At 36.4% G+C, this 10943-nt stretch overlaps 1 protein-coding gene across 1 annotated transcript; it reads left to right on the plus strand.

The window, feature by feature from the left end:
* Positions 1-8848: 8848 nt before the first annotated feature.
* On the plus strand, positions 8849-9508 carry LOC125493165 (uncharacterized). The gene is made up of 2 exons (XM_048636223.1): positions 8849-9240; positions 9317-9508. The coding sequence occupies exons 1-2, from the start codon at positions 8857-8859 to the stop codon at positions 9446-9448; spliced, it is 516 nt and encodes a 171-aa protein (XP_048492180.1). The 5' UTR covers positions 8849-8856; the 3' UTR covers positions 9449-9508.
* The last annotated feature ends 1435 nt before the right edge of the window (positions 9509-10943 follow it).

Below are 10943 nucleotides of genomic sequence, written 5' to 3' on the forward strand. Positions count from 1 at the left end.
GCATTGGTCCTCACCTTTCGATGTTAACAGGACCCTTTGCAGCAAAAAGTTCCGTAGAACAAGGGAATGTCTATAATACTCCGTATTTTTGGGAGTTCATTTTTATAAATAAGAAAATATGAAGAATATAGTCGAAAGTATTTTAAATACTATTTACAAAAACGTATAGTTGTGAAGGTGTTGTGGACAAAACATAAAACAGAAGAAGCCACATGGGAAGCAGAAGATACGATGTGTCTGAAGTACCCTGAGCTTTTTCAAGAGGTAGGTGAGTTACGGGGACGTAACTTTTTTTTAAGGTGGGAATAATGCGATTGAATTTCGCGCTCCCACACTAAAGTTTGCTAAACTCTGTCTAGTCTGTAATATATGTGTATTTATTGCTTATGTGACGTGTGAAAATCAGAAAATGCTTGTGAAATATTGGGACATACAAGTGCAAAAAGATCGTCGCTAGGACTGGCTACCTCAAAGTTTCGGGACGAAACTTCGTTTAAGGGGGAAACCTGTAATACTCTGTATTTTTTTGGAGTTAATTTTTATAAATACAAAAATATAAAGAATAAAGTAGAAAGGATTGTTTAATACTATTTACATAAACGTATATTTGAGTAAACCTAGATTCATAATTTAAATATACAACCTACTTTTTGTATCTAATTATATATTAATTCGGTTTTGTTTTATTTACCATATAAATAATATAATAAGTCGGAATTTGATTTGGAAAAAAATCCTATTAAACTTAGGTATCTCATGCTATAAACAAAGAAGGAAAAAAAGAAACAAACAAAGCCCTATGTTCTAATCAGTTGTTTCCTTCTTCTCCTTAGCTTCCTCAAAGTTTTTCTCTCTCCTCTCTTCTTCTCCCTCATCGCTCTTCTCCTCCCCGCCCATGAATCTCGTCGGCCTTCGAGGAGGTCGTACCGTGTGTGTATGGTGTGCGAGGCGAAGTGTGATGTCGGGTCGAGCGAGAGTGTCGTGTGTTGTGCGGATAGCATCGAGCGATGAGTCGAGCGAGTTTGTGTGAGGTTGTGTGTGTGTGCGGTTGCTGAGATCGAGGTAAGTCGAGCGACTGTGTATGTGAGCATCCGAGCAAGTCGAGCGACTATCACACGAGACTCGAGGGTGTTGCAGTGTGTGTGTACTCAACGAGTGCGAGACTCGAGGGAAGGTGTCGACGGGGTGTGCGAGTGAGACTTATGTGTGGCTCGAGGGACTGTGTGAGGCTCGCATGTTGTACGAACGAAGCGTCGAGGCTGCGAGTGTTGTGGTGCTGTAACCAAAACGTGATATAAGTTAATAAAAATCGGATTTTACAAGCATATTATTAAGTCCTAGATATGTTAGTTTCAATAAAGTTTATGAAAAGAATGTTTAAACAAAAAGAACGCTTACTTTAATAATCAAAACATCATATTTTACATAGTTGGATAAGCTGAATTTTATTTTATAATATCAAGAACTTAGCACTGAAATACTTTTATTATTTTGATTAGGTCCAAATTTCATAAGCAGAACGTTTAAGTAGTAAACAAAGATTCTCCGTTACAAGGTACGTACGCGTACTAGCTTAATTGGATATGTTAGTATCATGTTTAGATTATGAATTGTTTCATGGGAACCTAGAAACATGATAGTGAACAATTATATGATTATGTTAGTATCATTTTTAGATTATGAATTCTTTCATGTATGTATTTCTTGGTTGTATGACTTGTGAATTGGATTGCATTATTATTGGAATGCGTAATTCTATCGTATCACAAGCATGAAATGAGTTGGATTGGAATCCTAAGATTTATTATTGTAGCAAGGATATTACAAGAGGTTGCATAAACTAAAGAATTGAGCAATGTATCTAAGAAAGAACATTGAATGATTATATGTTTAATGTTTTGTGAATGAATATCACTAAGAAGGATATTTGGCGATAAACTTGTAGTTGGTATCCCTACAAATAGTGAACAAGGGGGGAGTGTGAGACTTGTTCTACACTCCTGTGCAGGCCTACTGTGACGACAATAGTGTCCTTACAAATTTTGATAACTCAAGTAAGCGGAAGGTTTCATACGATCATGGAAGTTTTTTTGCATACTAAGGTGATGGGTATGAAGCGGAACGAAACTGCATTTGTATTCCATCTAATAGACCAAGTGATCTATTAAGGACTAAGTAGCCCGTATGATTCTAGAAAGATGACAGTACCCGTATGGTTAGGAGCACTAAGTTAACTCCGAATTGGTATAAAAGATGTTTCAAAAAGGTGTTGAATTAAAAGCTTATTTTAAATATTTTAGTACAGAATCATTTAATTGTTTTATCTCTTATATATGTATATATATAATATACATTTTAAAACCTTTAATTCAGAAAAACTTAGACTATTTCCTTTCTTTAATTTCGCAAATGGTTTACGATATAGGTCCCAAGGAATACTTGATGAAACACTGAATAGCAGAAGATTGGGACATCTAGGCCTATAAGATAAAAGTTGCTATGGAGTATAGGATTATGTAGGGAGATACGAGGCTAAGGACTGAACTGGGAAAAATAAATTTCATGCTTCAATATGTCCCTAACATAAAACCTTACCTTTTCGTACATTGTAGATATGGGGATTTCTGGTCAGAAGAAGGAGATTTTTACAGGAACAAACATACTTACTGGAATCAATACCTTCCTACTATGGGGCATTTCATTACTGACCTCAAATACTGTGAAAATGGGTGGAGAATTCGTGAGAAAAGAAGTTGTGAACCATCCACCTCATCACCTTCAATTAGAGGAACCTATCATGTGGGGGAAAGCTCGGAAACTAAGGTTGTAGATGTGAATTTTGAGAACCCTCCACCTCATCACCTTCACTTAGAGGGACCTATCATGTGGAGAAAAGCTCGGGAACTAAGTTTGTACATATGAATTTTGAGAATGCTAGAGTTAAACCTGAGGATGAATTAAACTTGGAGCTGTAAAAAGAGCAAGGTACCAGATGTTTGAGGATGAATTCATACCCGAGGACTACCGCATAGCGTCAAACCTTAGAACTATTACCTACATTTTCGATGATGAAGGGAATAATAGGACATTTATCGCAGTGATTGAGGAAAATCATGTTGCACTTGTACTGGACATAGGAAATGAGGAAGAGGGAGATCCTAATGAAAATGAGTCTGCTGATGTGGATCCAATTGAGGAAGAGCCTATAGAAGAAAAAGATGAGCCCATAAAAAAAAGAAGAAGACGAAGAAGACGAAGAAGAAGAAGAAGAAGAAGAAGAAGAAGAAGAAGAAGAAGAACCCATGGAAGAAGAAGAAGAAGAAGAAGAAGAAGAAGAAGAAGAACCCATAGAAGAGGAAGAACCTCTGGAGGAAGATGAACCTATAGAGGATGACGAGCCTGTTGAGGACGAAGCTAACATGGAATTAAGAAGCAATAGAAAATCCCGAGTCAGATGACGAAGCTCACTATTATTATAGTCCCTAGTTTCCTTTGAATATATAATTAGGATTAGAATATTATATTATTTATTTATTTCAATTTTAATATGGCTTACGTGTCAAGTAGTAAGTTAGCATTGTTTTATACCTTTATTTATTTATATCATGTTTTCTTTGAAACGATAAATTTTTCCTTTTCAATAATAATACAATATTTTATTCTTTTATTATTAGATGTAACGTCTTATTTGAGATGTTTATATTGTAAGTCAATAGAGACTTAGGGTGTGTTCTCTTCAACTTATTGGCCCTGAACTTATCTAAACTGAACTTATTGAACCTGAACTGAACTGATTGGAATTTATAAACCTAATTGGACCTGATTCAACTTTTTGGACCTAATTGGAACTTATTGGACTTGATTGAAACTTATTGACCTAATTGAAACTTAATAAACCTTATTGGGCCTGATTGAAACTTAATAAACCTTATTGGGCCTGATTGAAACTTATTAGACCTTATTGGACCTGATTGAAACTTATTTGACCTTATTCACTACTACATAAAAGAGCAGAGGCGACGCCTCAATCCGTTGCCTTAGGTCCTTTTTGCCGTTGCATCAGACCTAAGGCAACGGCTTGATACCATCGCATTTGTTGGCGTTGGCTTAGGTCTAAGATGATGGTAAAAAAGGCCTAATGCAACGGCTGCATGTTATCTACCAAAGCCGTTGCATTAGACATATAGCAAATCTATATATATATATATATATATATATATAATATATATATATATATATATATATATATATATATATATATATATATTATATTATATTATATATTATATATATATATGTACATAATGCAAATAAAAAATAATAGACATCTAATATATAACAATAGAATCTCATTGAGATTTGAGGTTATAAAACTTGAAAGTCTATTCCATAGCCTTGGGATTGTTTACAAAAAGAAGTATAAAACTAATAAACTAAATCAAATCATGTTAACCATACGTACGTACAACGTAACAATAGATATAATAATAACTAGCTTCCATGCACCATATCCCTTTGTTAAAAATATTGAGTACTACATACAAAAACTAATCGGTTATAGAAATTTCTTAGGATAACTAATCCTCCACCATATCCCTTTTGTTAAAATTGATCCTCCACCATACGTCATTGAATGTAGGATATCTACGACCGGTCTTCTAAATTTGCGTCATTATTCACCTACATCATATATTCGAAAAATATAATTATATGTTAGTACAAAAAATTTATTCAATACAATAAAACCTCGTTGTTGAACCACATTCAATACAATAAAACCTCGCTGCAAACCCTGAGACAACACAATAAATCAATAAATCTAATTCATTCATCCCACTTTAGAAGTAGGTAACTGACCTTGCTTGCATATTAAGACAAAGACACTATGGTACAGTAGCCAAATAACTTCTTAGAGCAAGGGGGATTATTAATTAATCTTCAATCAGCATGCTTAGAATGAATGGAGGGGGCTTCTAATTTTCATGTTGTCAGACATAATGCAGCCAAACCAGAGTGTAAACCCCCAATGATTTAGATTATAATGTAAATTGAAAGACTAGTTGGTAAGGTTTGTCAAGATGGTAGCCAAGACCTAGACTGTAGCTCCACAACTCAGTAGCAAGCTGTTGAATAAATGAAAGCACGCTGCTGCCTACTGGAAGAAGAAAACCCCCAATGATTTTCATGTTGAAAGGCAAGCTGTTTCTGATTTTAAACACTCAGTAGCAAGCATCAAGCAAGACCCGTGATTTTTTACAACATTCTTTCACATGACAATTACAGCAATCTCCATTTCAGGAAATCATTATGCTAAGAACAACCATGGAAACCTTATGTTCCACAACTTACGGCCCATCTTCAATTAAACAAAATTCTATGGTACAACCACGAATAGCGGATAGCAGAGTGGCAACCTAAGCCAGCAACTCCTATCATTTGAATTGGCTCACAACTCACAAAATCATGAAACTAGCCTTTCAGTAACAGCTTGAAATCCCATCCATAAGTTGCAAGTACTAAAGCTCCTCGAAATTCTAGAAGACACTTGATGCAATCAGCCAGTAAGCTTCACTCAGAAAACTAGCAACAACATAACCCTTCATTTCCTACATTCGGTACAAATCCAAAGGTACATGATACCATTGGAACCTCAAAGGCAGTTGATACTAGAGAATATCACAAGAAATCGCTACACGTTTGGTTTTCTAGTTTGCCTTAAAGAGCCATGTTCTCTGCACTTGTTAAATAAATGAAAGCACGTTGCTGCCTACTGGAAGAAGAAAACTAAATACATTGTATACAAGGCAACAGCTCAGTCAAGAGCTATGGAAACTGCATTGATGTTAACAACCCTGCTGATGTTTCATATATTCTAATTGGTTCTTTTGACTCACATGTTATAATATGAACCTCATTTGCCACTCTTAACAAATCCAAACCAACTTTTTAAAAACAACAGCAGAGCCAAGATTGTAAGGGATTAGTGCTAAATTATTAAGGTATAACTGTCTTATGTGGGAGAGAAGCTAAAATAAGGGGAGGGAGAGAAAAAACCTAATTCTAAGGAGAAGAGAAAAGAATGAAATGAAAAGAAAAACAGTAAAGAGTGTGGTATTACCTGATGTAAAGAGTGTGTCCCAATAGATGATTGGCCATTTGGTTCATTGGTATTATTTGGAGCACTAGATTCATCCCGGTGCTGGCGTGATCTGAAAATTCGGAATGACGATATTTAATTCTGGATTAGCTTCTCGAATCTGAGATAGAATCATTGATGCCACACTCGGTGCAATCTCCTCCGCCAATTGTGTCCGCATACTTTGTATGAATTCCTGAGGAAATATGAATCCCACGTTTGTGTTTCTTTTCTTTAAACTATTCTTCGTACCTTTCCCATAAAGGTGTAATCGACTATTGCGCTTGGGATTCTTTATCACTTCAAAATAAGGATCCTTAGAGTTGCCTTCTTCATTTTGGATGGAATCTAGAGCATCCATCTTGGCCTATCAAAGTAATTATTCGTTTTATTATTACCAAGTTATGGAACATATGCATAAAGATATTAAACTTAGTAACTCACAATTTTTCTGTAGTTTCCTCATAGCTAGTGGAATATGTTTTTCCGGGAATTCTTCTCCTTGATTCTCTGTATACCTTACCATGAGAAGGTTCTTGCTTATTACTATCCTCTTGTTGCTATTAAAGACACATTGAAAGAGAGAATCTTTGTTATATCTTCATAGCATAGATTATTGTTTATTCTGAAGAATAACAAATCATTAACAAAAAGGAAGTTGAAATAAAAGAGAATTTACCAGCTTATGACGTAATGATGCATACGACTTAGGACCCATGGTGCATATCATTTAGCAATCCACGATTGTCTTTGTTGATGTTGCTTTCTTCCTATATAAACAAAACAACCAAGCTTTTAATCATATTAGTTTCTGGACAAAGGTTAAGCGCACCAAAAAATGCATATACTACCTCAACTACTGAACAATCCCAATAGTCCAACAGATCTCTAAATTGCGATTCTGAAATTGTTTTTGGGCGATGTTCCCATCTTAAAGCATCAGTCTTATATGCATAGTAGTGATTCTTCTTTACTCTACATTTATAACCACGCCAACTCGCATTGATGGTTTCCATTACCCATTTTCTTCCTTCATCAGGAACCAAGTACTTCTCCTAAACAATAAATTGAAAATCTGAAATTGGTGCACAGTAGGTTATCTAAAACTGTAAAAATATAAAGATAAATGTGGGAAGACAAACCAAGATATAATCCCACATTTTGTCACGTGTGGGTAGACTAGGGAAGTGATGGTAATTTAGTGGCGCAAGCTCAGGATCCCTAGCCACTGTTCCTAAGAAGAGGCTAAACTCGTCGACAATCTCTTGTGTAGGTCCTACTGGTTGGCCAGCTGAGTTTAATATAATAACTTTGCGCTCTTCAGTTGTACGCGCATGAACCTTTGGTAACTTTGTTGGGCCTCTATGCTTCTTGTTTCTAGGAGCTATTCAACATGAGTTTGCCATATAGTGTGTTAGTAGATTTATAAATATTCAAGGATTAAAAGAAGAAATAAGCAATTTAAACGAAAGGTGATTGAATTAGTATGTACCTTCAGCATCTTCCTGTACTTCAAACTCATGTGCATTTTCATCTTCCGTTATCTCCAAGTCATTTGCATTTTCATCCTCATTGACTCTTGATAGTGTAAAGATTAGTCATGACCATAGCACTTTCATTGACCATAGAAGCTTCTAAATCATTGTTTTGCTCCTTGTTTTCTAATTGCTTCTTCCTAAATTCACGATATGCAGACATGGAGCCTGGTTTACAAAATGCCTTCTGCTTTTGCTTTTTCTGTGACATGGGGGCATGGTGCTCTTTTGCCAATATTGGAAGCTTTTGAGGTGCTGTAGTAGCATTCCGTTGCAAAATCTGCTCAGCTTTTTCACGGGCATTTCTCAAGGAGCTACTTGTCTTACGATTTTCAAGATGTTGCACTATGTCTCGTTGTTGCTTTTTACCATTTTTCTGCACAAAATCAGGCATGGATACTACTTGGGATGACGGGGAATTCCCTACTTCACCTTTCGTGCAATCCAGCTTCTTTCAATAAAAAAATAGACCCATTAGGGGGTGGGAAACATTAGGGGGTCTGTAGGGGGTGGGGCAGCAGGGGTCTGTAGGGGTGGGGCAGCAGGGGGTCTGTAGGGGTGGGGCACAACGGGGGGTCTGTAGGGGGTGGAGCACAACGGGGGGGTCTATAGGGGGTGGGGCAACAGGGGGGTCTGTAGGGGGTGGGGCAGCAGGAGGTCTGCAGGGGGGTGTAGGGGCTGGGACTTACAGATATAATCTGATCTAAAGCAATGCATATAGTATTACATAACAATAACATTTAGGCTAATTTTCCATGACATTGAGCACAAAAGCTACATGATAAGATATTACTATATTAGTTCTACATGAATAAAATAATTTCTTAAAAAAGCATCAATATCCTAAGGACTTTCTAAATCAGATTGTAGCATAAACATAACTATCCCACCCGCCACCGCAACATTAAGAGACTCAAAATGATCTGCCATTGGTATGCTTACCAATTCACAACACTTCTTTGCTTTCTCTGTATGGCCACTACCCTCACTGCCATGAATTAAACATAATGGAAACTTATTTGTTCTATAAAATGGAAACTTATTCTCTTATGCCCCTAGTTCTACTGTTCACTACCCTCACTGCCAAGAATTTGCTTCTTTTAACTTTAGCAATATTCTCGTGTGCCTTTTTCTTCTATAAAATGGAAACTTATTTGTTCAATTTTATCAATGACTTTCAGAGATATGAAGTGCACCACCGATGCATCTCTTTCTGGATATTCTGGATACTATGGCGATGTCAAAACAGAGATAGATAATGCCAGACAGTGTGAGAACACAGGACAAGAGTGTGGTACCTTAAATGAGCTGACTACAAATGCATGCATGGGAGTTCAAATTGGTGAGCAATATCCATACTCCCCATATGGAAACATAAATCTGCCTGAGGAGAAGAAATTGATGCCAGATAACAACGGGGTCAATTTTCAAGGCAATAATCCGATCGATTACCAAATTGCTGGTCATTTTGATTTGCCCCGGTCTATTTATGATACAAGGCCTCAACCATGGATTCCTAATGCTTTGCCATGTCCAATTCCTATGTTTAATGAAAATTCATACCCAGAGGTTAGCCTTCATAACCATCTAATATTGTCTTTTCTGATTCCATTTCTGATATCTGGATCTTTGCCATTTTTTCTAGGTTCTTGTTAAAAGAGTTTCATTAATGCTTTTATTGGTGTACGATATTGCCGTCTTAAGAATTGTCTTGGAGCTCAAATTCTGTCATATGGCTTTCCGGTTTGTCTTCATAAAATTCCCTTGTATAATATAATCCTTTCTCCTGAAAATCAAGCCTCTCTATCTGTTTATGGAAGTGCAAGAAATGTCGCTTTGGCAAATTCTCTTATGCATCGGTGGTGCACTTCATCGGTGGCTAATTTTGTTGCTTTTATTCTACTGTTCACTAGTTGAGACCCCCTAGTTCTTAGTACAAAATGGGACACGGGGAACAGACAACAAAATGCAAAATAAGGAGACAGCAAACACAATTTTCGTGCATTGCCAAAACACTTTAGATCCACCCTTAACTAAAATAGACCCACATTTTCGTGGATTGCCAACACACTTTAGATCCACCCTAAACTAAAATAGACCCAAAACTCGTGATCTTACTTAAGTCAAGCTATTTATTACTTAAAAAGAAGTATGTTCCCACATCACAAACAAGATTAAGCAGGTCAACTATTACTTATTCCATAATGAAAAAAACCTCAATTCAGACCAATACATCCAACTTCTATGTGAAGTAGGACATGAATAAATAAACAGCAATCTGGAGGGGGTTAGCAAGATCGGGCAGTGCATGGGGGCAGCAGAGTGTTGGGGGGGGGGACATGCCATTTTTTCTAAATAATTGACATAAAAGAACAAGAGTTGGGTATCAAACCTTCGAGTTACTTTTGAACCTACTCTTTCCACGAGTGTCAGTTACATCCTCAGTATCATCACTCTCAGATTCATGTGTGAACTCGTCCTCATCTGAGAATAATTCCTCATCAGGCCATGTACTTACAACAGCTTCATACTTGTTCTGGAGTATTTTATTTGCGATGCTTTCTAAACCTCGAGCCTTCATTCTTTCAGCATTCGATTTCAATTTCTGTAGTCGTTGTCTTTCATACTCCGGCATCTGATTGTTTGTAATGGTACATTTAGTCTTCGTCCCTTTCATCTGTAAATAAAGACAAAATGCAAAAGCACATAAGTGATGAATATAAGATAAAAATCTTAATAATATGAGAATATGCATTTCAAGATAATTTATAGAAGATTATGTAAAATACCATCAGATAGTTCTGTAGGTATGTTTTGAACAGCAAAATACCAACCCGCCTTAGTTAGATCTTCTACATAAAACACTTGATGTGCTTGAGATGCCAAAATATATGGTTCTTCTTCACAAATGATCTTGTTTTTATTAACCGAAGTAAGCCCATAATGGTCTTTTTGTGAATGAAACCACATACATCGAAATAAGACAACACTAAAATGACCATGATAAGATATCTCAATGATTTCTTCTAATGAACCATGATAGATAACATCTCCCTCTATTGGATTTTGATCTTTACTACTAGCAAAGCTAGGTGTCAAAGCTGTTAAAGTGACTCCGCTATTTTGAGTTACAGCATTTGCATCGCGCTTCATGGTATGAAACCTATAACCATTAACGGAGTATCCACTATACTTTTTAGCAACATAAGATGGCCCCTTTGCTAACCATTTGACATGGTCTGAAACAGATTCACATTGTTCAATCTTGGAAT

This window comes from Beta vulgaris, chromosome 9 (genome assembly GCF_026745355.1).
Source record: "Beta vulgaris subsp. vulgaris cultivar EL10 chromosome 9, EL10.2, whole genome shotgun sequence".
Classification (NCBI taxonomy): domain Eukaryota; kingdom Viridiplantae; phylum Streptophyta; class Magnoliopsida; order Caryophyllales; family Amaranthaceae; genus Beta; species Beta vulgaris.